Below are 15025 nucleotides of genomic sequence, written 5' to 3' on the forward strand. Positions count from 1 at the left end.
ATATGAGATTCTAACATGAAATTCACAGAGTTTTTAATTTACTGGAGTGTTTCTTTACATTCAGATTCTTTATTTATTTTAGAAAAATCTTTTGCCAAAGTCAAAATATTATTTGATGTGTGTTCAGAAGCTTGAGATGCTGAATCTCTAGATGGAGAAGAGTTTATACTCTGTCTAGACAACATACAGTACTCAGTTTATGTTAAATATATGACAATATGAATGATAATGTATACAAGAATGTCCACTAACATTAAACTCAAGTGTGTGTTTTCTTTTGAGGCTATTTGGCCGACACAGTTTGAACACTGGAGGAATGCTCATATGTAAGTCAAACTAACAGTTTAATTACTCTCCAGATCCTATTTTCTCTTTGTGGAAGCGCTAAATTGTTCATCTCTGCCTTTGATGTGTACCTCAGTGTCAACACATCGAGGCCCGGCCATGACAGCAGCTGCACCGCATCAGCTGGCCTCAACCGGCCACCATGATGTACAGCGCTGAGCACGCTCCAAAGAAAAGATCCAACGAGAGGTAAATGAAGGGGAAAAAAACAGGATGACAGTCCGCCAGCGTGAAAAATGACATCTGCTTGTGCGGAGCAACCCTCAGCCCTCCAGGAAATAATCTTGTTTTTCAAGAGAGTAAATTTAAAGATCAATCAGGGAGGGTGAGACAAATCCTGGAGGGGGCGATGACCAAGATGAGAAGAGGACGAGGCAAGAAAATAACTCTTATGTTGACATCACACAGCGCCTGGTAATTCCCGAAATTCACTGGCTGCTTTCACGTTAATACCAGCCCACCAGGTTTTAAAGGAATAGTTCAGATTTTTTTAAAGTGGGGTCGTACAAGCTATTTATCCTTAGTCAGAGTACTACCTACAGTAAATATACGTTAGTGTGCCTCCAGTTTAAAGAAAGGGCAGAAGTCCTCAAACAGAAGCTCAACAATGTTCTGCTATGGATCAGAGTCGGCAGCAAAATGTATTTTAGCCATCTATAAAAAGGCCCACCTTAAAAACAATCATTATCAGTTTAAGTGTACGCTGCATTGAGAGTATTTTCACAGTTTAATCTTTCCATCAGACCGCCCGATCTTACGGGGAAGTTGTTAACGGCGTCAGTTCCACATCTATGCTCTCCCCAAAGCCGCCAGACTCCATTGAGAAAATCAGTAATTTTGGCTCGCTGAACACAGGAGCTGCTGGTCTACTGCTGCCTTCAGAGGTTAGTTAGTTTGTGTTATTGTGTGACTGTGGTCAATCCAAAATTTTAACCCTTTGAACACTGCCACAGAAATGGTCCGCAAGTGCATATGTTGATATATTTTGTTTATTGTGATGTCATTTCTTGGAGTTATCTTCGTATGCTTCATATCCCTAAAATCTGTACAACCTGAGCTAAAAGGCTATGTTAGTCAATTAACTGAAATATTTGATAAAAGTACTGAAATGATGTAATTAATTTAAAAAAGTACAAAGAATCAAACATGTTTCTTCATCAAATTTTAAAAAAAATAAACACACAAAACATTTTGATTCAAAAAGATTTCTTAATGCAGAAATATGATCAAAATATTTCTCCACGTCATGAGTTATTTGAACTATATTTATGGGCAGAGTGCAAAGCGGTTGTGATAGATTCTAGGTCGGTCTAAAAGTGTGCATTCACTCGCATCAGCTGCTCCTCTCATCCATCGATCTGATCTGATCCGCTCTGATTGGATCAACTGATCAATTATCCACCAGTGCTGCGTTCATGGGCTCACAAAAACCTCCAAATTTAGAGATGGGACACAGTTAGATACCAAGGAACACACAGGCATTAAAAGTTGTCGTCCCACCGCCCCATCATCAGCTGCCGTCACACATACACCCTAATTCTGGGGAGACACTGCTAAAATACATTTTATTGCTGACCCCACCCACAACAGGACATTGTTGAGCTCCTGTGTCAGTAGTCCTGCCTGCTTCTCTACACTGGGAGCACACAGACTGACATCTACTGCAGGTAATACACTACTTTTAGACTTTCACAGTTTGTCCCAGTACAGTTGCTTTACCTTTACAGATGGCCGCTGCTCAGACACAGGATAACGTCTGGGAGGTGAGTCCTCAGAAAGCGACAGCATCCATTGTTTCTCCAGCACTGCCTTTTTAAAAATAAAATTACACCTTTAAATATAATATTTTTTGGAAGCAACAGGTGAAGGACAACAAAGACAAGTGTCCTCAGAAAAAACTCACATATGTATATAGTATAGAACAGTTAAGAGTGTGTGTGTGTGTGTGTTTGTGTATGTGTGTACATGCCTGTGTATCATTGTGTGTCCTTGTATGTTTCTCTGTTTTTGCGTATTTTTAAATTTGTGTGCATGTTTCTGTGTCTGTTTTTGCAGGTTTGCATGTGTGTGAATGGAGTAAATGCTGGGTATGCATTTATGCATTTTTGTTCCGTCCTCTCTGCAGCTTTGTGTGTCTGTTTGGGCGTGGTGAGGAGAGAAATCACTGAACCATGAACGTGAGGAACCCATGAACTCGTGTGCATACCTCATCAAAGACAAATTCATCCACATCCACCTCTTCAAAGGTGTTGTCCTCTCCGGAGTCGGAGCATGTGACCGCAGCCAGAGCAGATGCGAGCCTCCTCCTCAGAGTGAAGCCCCTCCAAAACGCCTGGAGGTACCCAAAGAAGAAACGGTAGAAAAGCCTCCATGAATCACGAGGCAAACGTAAATATTGTGCATTATCCCATTAGAGAGATAAAACATGTTAACCTCTCTTTTAATTGCTGAGTGTTCTGCTGTCTGAACTCTGCGTGACTCCGGGCTGCTCCGAGACAAATGGAGCTCCAGTGCGCCTCTAAATCCTCCAATTCCCAGCGGGCTGCGGGGGGCACACTTCACTACAAGTTGAGCCGAGCAGGAATCCTACAACTCTTACTACCGTACTTCTCTGGAATCTGATTAATCACTCATGTACCCCCCCAACACACACACACACACACACACACACACACACACACACACACACACACTATTCTACTACATCACCACCCCCACCTTCTCCCTCAGAGAGCCCTAAAGGACTCATCAAACACTTTTTGTGTTGAGAAGGGATTTGGGAGAAGTGTTGAGTAGCATGTTTTTCAGAACAGCAGCTTATATGCAGAGGATTAGCCCAATAAGCCTCCGCAGCACGTACGAGGCCTGAAGATAGATGTTCAGGGCTGAAAATGGAGATTTGTAGATATTCACTGTGTGAAAGTGACTTCAGTCTTCAGCCACAATACCTGAAAATTCTAGTTGCAGCAGTAAGGTCCTTATTTACACATCGAAAGGTTAACAGGAAGTTTCTTGTCTATGTTGGATAAGTTTTTGAAACTAGCGGGCCCACTGATCAGACTGGTTTTATGCAAACTGGCGCTAAAACAATTGATGAGATTAACAGAAAATGAATCACCAACACAGGTTTTTTTTTTCAACTAATCACACAAGTGGCTGAAATGAGTTTCCTCTGTAGGGTGTCTGGGCTCAGACTCAGAGATATAGTAGGGTGAGCAGCTTGGATATCCGGAGGGAGCTCAGAGTAGAGCCGCTGCTCCTTCGTGTCAGAGTGGGTCAGTTGAGTTGGTTTGGGTATCTGATCAGAGTGTTACCTCCCTTCCTCCCTTAGAGGTGTTCCAGGCACATCCCACTGGTAGGAGGCCCCGGGGCAGACCCAGAACGCACTGGAGGGATTACATATCTCATCTGGCATGGGAACGCCTCGGGGTCCGCTAGGAGGAGCTGGAAAGCATCGCCGGGGGAGAGGGATGTCCGGGGTGCTCTGCTTGGCCTGCTGCCCCTGTGACCCGGCCGCGGATAAGTGAAAATGGATGGATGGATGGATAAATCATTTCAGACATTTAACATACGCTGATTTCACCTTCTTAAAGAGTAACTGAGCCCATTTTCCTAACTGGTTGCCATGCGATGGAACATCACACTGTTTCATTGTTTCCTGATGAAGACGTCCTAACCTGCTGCATCAGTGAACAAGTCAAACATGGCTACAATGATGGTGCAGAGGTGCAGAGAGAACAGATTAGGGAGACTCGGAAACACTGACCAATCAGAGTAGACTGGGCTTATTTAGGAGGGGGGGCTTAAAAAGGTGCTAAAACAGAGTGTTTCAGACAGACATGGAATACAAGTGTTCCAGCACAGAAAGTATGAGGGAGGAAAAAGTGTTTATTTTAATATTAAAGCCTGTAAAATACAAGTGTTATGGGTGAAAAGTGCATGCACCCTTGTTCATTGCTTGCTTCTTGTCTTTCTTTTGTTTTCTTAATCATTTTCTTTACTTCTAACAAAACTAGTTTTTGTTCATATTTTGAAGACTTCATGTAAACTGTTATTTCTTTGGGGTTTTTTTTATAAAATAAATCCACAACTGTTGATACACCCATCTCCACTTGCCTTTTTCCTTTTCCCTCAGTTTCATAGTTACTGTTACTTCTCTTATCCCCTGAGCCTGATCAGGGAACGTAACAAGAAGTAAGAACCTAAAAATGAGCAGAATATGGGACCTTTAATTATGGCCTGACTCACAGTTGTTGGTCTTTACCTCCTGCACAGTAAGTCAAACAAGAACGTCTGACAAAACTCCAATAGTTTTACCTGGATGACAGTTGCTGCGTAATCCTTGCCAACGACGCTCCCGTTAATATAGGAAGGTCCTGACTCTGGCTTTCCTCCATCTCCTCCTCTTCCTCCTCCCTTCTCAGCTGTGGAAGAGCTGCTGGAGTTCCCACATTTCTGTCTATATTTCCTCCACAGCTGCTGAATCACGACTGCTGCTGTGCTGCTCCAGAAACACACACACACACACACACACACACACACACACACGCACATACACAAAGTGAGGGATATACTATACATGATGTCATAGCACCTTCATCTTTCAAAACATGAATTTATTTGTGAGCAGACATCTGGAGAGCAGGACTCTGGAGAGTTTCAGCCTGTCCAGAGCCACCCCTCATATCAAAGATCTATCGTCCTCCCAAAGATAGTGCAGTGTTAATGATGAAGCTGCGTGTTAAAATGAGTAAGATGTTCAACATCTTTGGCTGTAAATCACACGAAGGAGGCTCCAATGATGACAAATGCTTTGCAGCAGAAACTAATAAAATTCTGAGCAGCTATAAAAAGAATGATATAAAAAAGAGGGTGTTTGCTTTAAGTCAGCAGCGTCCATGTGTGGAGCAGGAAAGAATTTGGAGGATTTCATTACTAACAGCAGCTGATGTCTTGTTGACAGTGTGATGTGAGATAGAATGGATGCACAGAAGTGGACATGACAAACTCAGAACATTTGGTGATTTACCTTTGGAGGTTTTGATGGTTGGACACAGGCACCATGTCAAGACTGGAGGAAGATGTCTTTCCCCTCGTTGCAGATGAGTAAACGCTGCCAGAGTTAGCTTTGCCTACTGTCAGCCCTGTCTTTGGACCAGCTGTAACAGAGTGGAATCCGTTATGTTGACTCTCTGCAGCTGACTTCTCCTCAGAGCTCCAGTAGCTGCGACCGTCCCCGTGTGGGACGAATTGTGGAACTTTTCCAGTGGACTCCATTCTTGGGAGCTCAGTACTCTTCTCAGTGCTGTTATGGTCCATGTCAGGTGTGTCCTCAGGTGCTGTTTGGCTTGTAGCTCTGTGTTTATCAGTCACAGTAGTGTCACCATATTCATGGGCAAATCTCTGGTCCTCAGCCAGCTGCAGAGTCTCACTGGAATGTCTGCAGGAGGTCTTGAGAGCATCCAGGGAAGATGAGGCATCACTGTGAACACACAAAAACACTGTTTTAGGTCTTGATGCACACAACTCTTTCCAGAAGGTCTGTGTGTAGTGTGGGTGAGCAGTAGCTCTGGTAACATTGTCGTTCCTCTGACAAACACCTTCTTACTTACACACTTTAGAAACCTACAGTTACATTCTGTCCTACTGTAGCTCCAGTCCCTATGAATAAAAAACAGACCAACTCAATGGACCTATGTCGTGTTTCATAACAACTGGACACTCCGTCCTTTAAATCAGGAAAGCTGACAACTCAATGGCAGCACTGATTAAATGTTATAAAAAGGTTCAGGCAGTATCAGGTATTACAGCAGCATATCTAGAAATCCTGACAACATATTCTCACTCCCAACTCGTCACATATCAGCGCTCAGTTCAGTTAAGCAATATCACACTCGAGCTTGTGATGTTGTACTGTGATATCGTCACGGCTGTGATTCGGTCGTAGGCAGAAGACAATCACAGCCATGACCATATCACAGTACAACATCACGAGCTCAAGTGTGATATTGCTTTTATACAACTGTTCAACAGTTAAATAAGCAAGGCTGATTAAGAAATGTTGAAAAATGAGGACAAAATAGATAATTTAAGCATTTTATTTGTCTTCCGCCAACAAAAATAGTTCCCTCAGGACTCCGCTGTCACCGTTGCTATGTAACGCAGACATGGTGCACCAGGCACTTACTCTTTATACACATTTATCTGCACATTTCCATTAATTGTGCAGCCGGTGAAATAAGTCTCTGGTGACTGCATGGTGGACTGTCACTTCACAGGCACAGTCGACTCTGCCTTCTAATCTGACAGTATGTTGCTTTTCTCCAAGTCATTGAGCTCCGCTGATGAAACACTGACAAACCTGGATGTGTGCTCAGATGGATTCAGCTTCTCCTCTCCCTCATCTTCCTCTGATGACCATTCATAGTTCAATTCAAAACTTATTTTAGGAAATAAATCCATATTTTTGGCTGTTTGACAGTGGATGAATTAATTAGCCTACAACGCAACTGCTGACCTAACTGACACTAACCGTCAGTTTTGATTTGATTGTTGATTGCAATCAGCTGTGAGGCGGAGTGATACATACAGAGTGAAATAACAGTGATGTTGTACTCCAATATCATCACGGTTTTACTGTCTCTCGACCAATCAGATTGCAGGGCCAGAACTAACTGTTGTATAATGGACTTTTGATGTCTACAAATGACGTGCTAGGTATCCTGGGTGCATCTGTCTTTGTTGTCTGTTGTTAGTTTACACATGTTAACATGCACTGTGTCTTTTCAAAGTACACTTTTGTACAGTTTCTGCTCATTAGGTAAATACAGTCTTTTACAAAATAAACTTACGTCAGTGAAACACCTTGTATTTATTTCCTTGTGCAACAAAAGCACAGGGTTAGGGTTAGAAAAAAACATCATGGTTTTGGCTCTACATTCATAAAAGAAGTGAGCACTGGACTCCTGGGTGAAAGTCCAGGGTTTGATAGACCCATCCACCCCCCCGCCACCTGCCCTATAGGGACTTTCCAATTCTTGACAGGTGCCATCCAGCTGCGTTATTAACTGACACCGCCCGCAATTATATCATAACGCCAAGGATGGGATCATTACACTGTGAAAGGTTCCCTTTGGCCGCATTACAAACCGATGCTGCCCAGCAGGGTGTCACATCGCTGAGAAAGGTGGCTTGTGGTGTCGGTCTCTGACGCCGAAATTACTGACAAGCATTTGATGACTTCGGAATGTGAACGGGTTGGTAAATACATTTCGCATGAGGTGGATTCTGTACAGTTCGGAATAAATCACTAAATTTACACTTGAAAAGAAAATCATAGCTCATCCACAGCAGTTGTGTCTTTGCCTACCAGACTTTAAGCAAATACTTACTTCTAAAAAAAATCTGCCATCTGTGGCATTGATCATCTTAATCATTCAAACACATACATGGGGTTCAGAGTAATTTAGTTTGGAGCAGACAGTTATGAAATAATATCAAAGAAGCTTAATTCAGTATTATTAATTTATGAGAAGTTCAATCACTCCTATCACCTCAGAAAAAATGTGACAGTGAATTAATGGAAAATCAGATTTAGCTGACATTAGTTCTTATTCTGACCAGTTTGTCTGAGGTAAGGTGAATGAACTGAGTGTGTGTGTGTGTGTGTGTGTGTGTGTGTGTGTGTGCCCTAACACCATATAATGTCTCTTTCATTGAGGGGATAAACTGACTACAAAGCCACCTCATTGGAGACTTAATGAATCTATTAGCAGTGCCTGGCTCTGCACCCCTCCCCCTCCCTGTCCTCGACCCTGAGGGGGCAGAGACGCTTCAGTCCCCCGCCAGTCTGCATGGCCACTAGCCTTAGGTAGTACAGCTTCTTCTCTACAAAGACCTAGCTCTTCGTTCTCAGCGGGACGAGAGAGAGTGGAGTCGGGAGGTCCAAAAGGATTGTGACCCCGCTGACCCCCCCCCCCCCCCCTACCTGCTGGTTCACTCCAGGGTCACCGTCAACATGTAGACCACTGATGTAAGAGAGCAGGGAGGATTAAAAGATGTTTTACACTATGTAGCTGCAATATTAAATGTTTTCCACAGATAGATACTGACTACAAGACACACAGACAACACCAAAGGTCCCCATAGTCCCTAGTTTCAGTTATCTTTCAGGACATTTGGGGACTTTGCTGAGCCTGTGTCTTTTGGGTTCTCCCAGCAGAACTCGTAGCTGCAATAACTGCTACAGGAAACTGAAGACCAGCAAAGGTCAAGAAAAAGCCAAAGTAAAGTATATTGAATCTAATGTGTCGTTTATCGGCTCCAACAGCAGTGGATACACAGATCCAGTTTACATCAACCTCAGGAAAAACACCAGCTAGCCAAGAAGACGAAAAAGTGGTGATGCGTGAAGAAATACACTTTAGACACTAACAACTAAAATATTTAAGACTGTAGCTCACTCACTTGATTTGACTCAGACACTACTGTTTTCTGTAACAGCCAATCAAAGTGCTCGATGCAAAGTGCTGCACAAAGACAAAGACTTATTGATTTTATAGGTATTTTAAGAAAAGATGGTAAAAAGAGCAGATTTATAATGTCGCAGCCATATTTTAGATTCAGCTGAACTTTGAAAAGCATCTTAACACAGAACAGGGACTGAGAATATTGATCTCCATCTCTGACATTATAACGCTGTTTGAAAGAGATCTTTTTGACAAGAGGAGCAATTTCAACCAATGACTCTTTCAATGTGCATGTGGGCATGCGAGTATTGTTTTCAGGTAAGACTTGGAAAAATGTGGGCCGGCAAGCAGCTCACCTGGTAGAGCAGGTGCCCCATGTACAAAGGCTACGTACCTGCTGCAGCAGCTGCAGGTTCCATTCAGATCTGCTGCCCTTTGCTGCATGTCATCCCCTCTCTCTCCCCCTTCACACTACCACTGTCCGATCAGTTAAAGGCCAAAAATGCCCAAAAAGTAATCTAAAAAAAGAAGAAGAGGTACTGGTGGTAGTGGTTGCTGGATACCCAGAGCTATACGACTTTACAAACCACAGTTAGCACCATCTCAATAGAAAACAGCAGGCGTGGAAGCAGATAAGTGCAGTACTTGAAACGTCCATGATGGAGGAGAAGCTCCTGGACCAACTGGTGGTACTCCCCATGATCCAGCCTCTTTTTTAGGGTCTCATGTACCCACACAGATCTCTGTTTATCTGCTGACAGCCTCTCACCCTCAACCAGAGCTACAGACAGTACCCTCTGCCTCAACATGTCAGCAACTACACACTGATTACTGCAGGACAGATACAATAAATGAACTGTAGACTGATGACACAGGAAGGTTAGGGTAAGCGGATGATGGGGTGGTTGCCTGGCAACAATAAAGAGATGCATCAAGATTTTTTTACTAACGGCATTCAATAAAAAAAAAAAGAAGAGGCAGTGTGGTGCGCCTCATGCTTTGGAACCTATACAATGCTTTTTGTGTGATTGGAGCCTGTTTGAATTCAGAGAAAGAGATTTTGTTTGCTTGGAAAAATCCATAAAAAGTACACTTTAGGTATAAAATAGAGGCATTTTGTAGGGAACAGAGGATTCAGCCTCCACTCTACACCCTGTAGAGAAAAGTTGTGAAACCATACCCCTGATAAACCCCATGGTTTCCCACCTTACAGTCACCAGTGGAGCGGCGTGTGGCACTCCTCTCACCTCCTCTAAACCACAGTCAGACACAAGGTCAGGCCAGGGGTTAAATGGCTGTGTTGGTCCCTGCAAAGCCGGCAGAATGGCTCATTGTCCAGAGGCCGGGGGGGTAGAGGGCACATGGTGAGGGGTGAAGTAAAGGGAGCGCCACGCTACCCCCCGAGCCATAGGAGTCCTCGGTGTGACCCGCACGGATAGCCGCAGCCACGTTTCATCTTTTGTCCTGTGTAATTTGGGAGGGTCACGAAGATAAGCAGAAAGCTGACCACTGTTTTAAGTGTTGGTGGTCCGTCTCACAGAGGAGCGTCGACGTGAGCAGAGGCCAGTGACATCGAAGGACTTGTGAAAATAGATGGACGTTGTCTTTAGGCTCACTACGCCCCAAGTATCAGACATAACAAGAGGATAGCTGACATTCCTGACTGCTTCATGTCTGTCTGTGTGACAGGCTGATCAGCACAAGAAAAAAACAAGTAACACGACCTTTTGTAAAAAAAGTTTGCGGTCATTTATAACTTATTCTGTTCAGTTTGACTCTGGTTTGCCATTTGATTTGATTTTTCTTTTTAAGTGTGATATAATCCCTTTAAGGAGTCCCCTCTCACCTGCATGTCTCATTGCCTTTTCTTTTCTTTTGTCTTAACTGGTAGAAAAGATTTATCTGATCTAGTTGGTGTTTCACTTTACTAATGAGCTTTTGGTCTGTTTCACTTTCATCAGAGAGTACAGTATGTATGCTGTATGATGTACGCTGTGATGAATGTCTAATAGACCGAAAGCTCAAAAATTAAGTGAGTAGATAGATAGATCTAAGTGTGCAGACATCTTTTCTACCAGTTTGGATTTTTTCCAGCACCTTGCCAGCACTAAGCTGGATGGAGCAGTGGTTGTTCTGCATCTTTTTTCTTTTTTGTCTTAAAAGTACTGTAGCTTAAACATACAGCACTAGTTTTGTTGAGGAAAACTGCGATTTTCTGGTAATTTTCTGGGTCATCTGGTGTGGAATTAATGAGAGTTTAGTGACAAGTTCAATAAAAGGGAGAGAGAACTTTCCGTGTCATTGGAACGACAGTACATGGTACATTCATTATCCTTTTTTTCTATTAGGACACCTCGAAGCCAGATTTTGGTGAACAAATCAGAGCTCAACATTTTCCTCCCTTAGAAATCAGTTTTTCACTGACACAGATGATGTATATGTGTTATCTAAGCAGCACTGCATACAGTTGACTCCTGGTGTCAGTATAAGACAAATAGATCATGATGAAAATGTTGTTATATGAGTTAACAATGAGCACACCCGATCACGTTTTTTTGTCCTTAATGGGCTCATGACAGCTCTAGAAAGGATGAAGCTACACTCATCCACAGTAGACAAACAGCACACTGACATTTGTCATTTGTCTCTTACCTGAGCTCCCTGCTATGCCGCTGCTGTAAATCCTGAGTCTGCTGAAGCTGAGCCTGGCAGAACATCAGGAAGCTGCCTGAAGCCGAGCTGAACTGCTGAACAACAGGGGGCGTCAGAACAGAGTCTGTCTGCTGGTCATCGATGAGCCTCAGGCCGGGTACTGCTTTCTGCAGAGTGGATCTGAAAGGAGAGCAACCTGGATGTAATATCAGAGGTCATTAAAGGGATACTCTGCTGATTTTCAAACAGCATTGTATAACAAAAGTCTGGGTAGTGTGAGTGAATGAACTGTGGTAAACTGCCCTCCATCTTTCAAGCATCCAGATCTTTGTGCTCATTTCTCTTTCTGTCACTTGCAAAGTCAGATCAAACTAAAACCAAGTAGCGCTGATTAAATATAAATAAAGAGATTCTAGGGATGCAGAATAATATCGACACGTCATCAGTATCGGCCAACATGCTTTTTCTTATCTTGCACAATGAATGAATATTACATACACTGAAAAGTATTTCATGTCTCCATCTGCTGGTATGATAAGAGTATGTATGTATAATATGATGTGAATTCCACTACAGGGGAGACTTCATAATCACTAAAATTTTATCTGCCAAATTAGTTGTTGGATATCAGCATATTGGCTATCGGCAAAAAATTCAATATTGTGCATCCCTACAAGATTCTGTTACTGCATTGCCTATTTCTCACTTAAAACGTCTTTTACTTATTTATTCATTTATTTAAGCCATTTTTTAACACCTACAAGAACCAACCAATTCATTCATCCTGGTACTTATGAGAGCTTTAAAATCAGGCAGAGACCGGTTCATGAAGTTTCAACTCTTTTGAAGGTTATTCCAGGTGAGACAAGCAGAGCACAGAAGAGATTTGTGTCCCAGCTCAGTCTGAGAACCAGGAACAGACAACAAAACTAAAGTGTTGAGATCAATCAAAATTCAGATGTACAAAGGGAGTTTACTCTGTATGGCTTTATAAATGAACAAATACCAGTGACTGAACCCTCTAAAGGTCAAAGATGGCCGACCAGCCCTGGAATAAAACCTACCATGATGAGTGAGGCCTTTACAATCTGTAACAACTCTCAGTGCACTATGATATGGAGTATCTGACATGTGCAAACACTGTGCAGATGCATTCATGTACATCAGATCACTGTAATCCAGAACCAGTAAAAACGTAGCAGCAACCAGAGAAAAAGGACTCATGTCTGAAATAAAACTTCAGCTTCAGCTTTTTAAGATCATCAACCTGAGGTTTAAAAGAAACGGAGTCATCGAGCCAAATACTGAGCAATAAGAACATGAGGAGCGTTCACAGGCTTCTTACTAACATTTGAGAAATGTGTGACCTTAGAAACGGTCCGGTGCGGCACAGTGCATTCTGGTAGTTTTATCTCAGTTTTCTCTGGTCATGTGGCACCAATTTCAAAAGTATTTGCACCTTTCTGCTGCACAGACAGCCCAGTTTGATGAAGAGACCATCTTTCCTGTAGTGAAATATGTCTTTATGGCAACACTTTAATGGCCTTCATTTTTAGTTACGGTGATATCAACAAAAAGGATTACAGTACAAGTGGCCTATTTAAATAGAAAAAAGTTTTTGTACATTCCTTTTACAATTATTGTATTTAACCAACACAAAACCAGTGTGGTTTGTATCACTCATACATTTAATATGTAAATATTAAAATCAAAAATAAAACTATGATATCAGCTTTCATATTGGCAGCAACACTGAACAATACCACTGCATCTATTAGACAAATAAAAGCAAAGTAATTGTAATTTAGTAGAATATTTATCATCTGGTGAAGCTTTTTCAGTTGACAGGCACATCACATTTCAATCTTTTTATATAACCACACCACTGCTGCTATTCTGCATAACAGCGCAGCATTCTTCACTTCTGCATTGAACACAAACAGCTAAGCACGTCCAACTCTTTGTATACACAACTAAATATTCACAGACAACAAAGGCCTCTTAATGTGACATTAACAGAGTCAAAAAAGAAGGAAATTTTAGCTCATAAATTTTCAAAATGATACTCAACTTTAAGAGAACGGTTCTATCGGTGAGAAGGAATCAAACAAAAAAGCTTTTTTAGACCGTCTCACTGTAAACTGAAATTTCTCTGAAGTTCAGTGGGTAGAACGTTTCTTTGACAATGAAGGTTTCCAGCAGCCATTCTGTGTTTAGTTTGACTAATAAGAGTTTGAGGAGTCTGTTTCGAGTCTCTCTGAGGCCTCTCATCGTACATGCTGTTCTGTAAACTGCACATTTTGTCCTCTACACTGATCTAATTACAGTAAATACATTTTAACCTTATTGTTAACTTCACATTGTTTTGTAAGAGTGAAGCTACTCTGGATAAAAACTCTCCCCGCGGTGTGTTTTAGGTAGTTTCAGCCTTTAAACTGGAGGGGAGCCCTGAGTGGCTGAGAGTCTGGGGGAGAGGTAACTGCTGCCTGAGGCTAAGGATGTACAAGCAGAGGAATCCCAACTATCTGCCAGAGAAACAGACTCAGAGCATCCACTAGCGGAGGCCAAATGTGGTCTGTGTTCAGTGGGAAAATGTGGAGCTGGAAACTCTACAGGACACAAGGGAACAGCAACAATAAAACCCGTAAAAATACAAGCCTTCGGGCTACAAAGTCAATTTTTTAAAACATTTTTGAAGGACTGGGTTTTGCAAAATTGATTCCCAGAGCACCATGTGCTCTTAAATCGTGTCTACTGTGTCACCAGAGGAGGATAAAACATATGCTGAGGGCAAACCTTTCATTTCACCAGCTCATAATGTGGGGTTTTATAAATATTTGAGCATTTTTTATTTCATACTATATCTCTTTACGTGGATATCTCAAGATGTTTTACCAATCTATGGCTATAATAGATTTTTAAGGGTAGATCTTGTTGGATCATTTAAAACACAGCTTTATTTTACTGTTTTAAATGATAAGTTAAAGCACAGGGTAAAGTATTAAATCCATTAAAAAAAAAAACAGCTGATGATGGAGTCATTCTGGTGGTTTGACCCTTTTCTTCAAGCCTAGCAGAAGATTTAAACCCGTATAAACGGTTCATACTGAGCTCTGATCGCATGCGGTTTCACCGAGCCTGCTGCCACCCTGAGACCAGAACTTGACCGCAGAGGACAGGATCTGTGTTCTGTCAGAGGGTTACAGTTTTGATGTGGCCCACTTGCTCTCTCTGACACAGATCAGGATTAGGTTCCAACCCTTCGGGCACGTTGTTGGGCTGGCGCTCTTTAAATGAAGCTCTAAACCCAAATAGGACCTTTGGATGGTTACATGAGCTTGTTGAGGTGGGGAACGTGATCCAATTCAAGAGTGGACGCCACTTAGACACACTTGGGAGAATGAAGAGAAGACCTCCGTACAAATAATTGGATGCCAACAGTCGTGGATGTTTACAAAGGATGATTCTCATTAAATAATTGGAGAGTTTTGCTGGTTTCAGAAAGACGACTCTCTCTGATCTGTAATAACCTCTGCACAACACTCAGCGATGGTTTTGAA

General features: G+C 42.2%; 1 protein-coding gene across 3 annotated transcripts in view; it reads right to left on the bottom strand.

Moving 5' to 3' along the window:
* lrriq1 (leucine-rich repeats and IQ motif containing 1) overlaps window positions 1–15025 on the bottom strand; it is a 53204-nt gene that overhangs the window by 21677 nt on the left and 16502 nt on the right. For 2 of the 3 annotated variants that reach the window (XM_033634590.2, XM_078167635.1), the window contains exons 14-18: window positions 11466–11645; window positions 5375–5827; window positions 4663–4846; window positions 2552–2677; window positions 2065–2154 (exon numbers count right to left, since the gene is read on the bottom strand). In XM_033634590.2, coding sequence (XP_033490481.2) covers window positions 2065–2154; window positions 2552–2677; window positions 4663–4846; window positions 5375–5827; window positions 11466–11645 — 1033 coding nt within the window. Of the gene's footprint in view, window positions 1–2064; window positions 2155–2551; window positions 2678–3313; window positions 3848–4662; window positions 4847–5374; window positions 5828–11465; window positions 11646–15025 lie in introns of those variants that run through there. The other variant, XM_078167636.1, reaches the window with a different exon arrangement.

The sequence above is a fragment of the Epinephelus lanceolatus genome, chromosome 5 (genome assembly GCF_041903045.1).
Source record: "Epinephelus lanceolatus isolate andai-2023 chromosome 5, ASM4190304v1, whole genome shotgun sequence".
In the NCBI taxonomy this organism is placed as follows: domain Eukaryota; kingdom Metazoa; phylum Chordata; class Actinopteri; order Perciformes; family Serranidae; genus Epinephelus; species Epinephelus lanceolatus.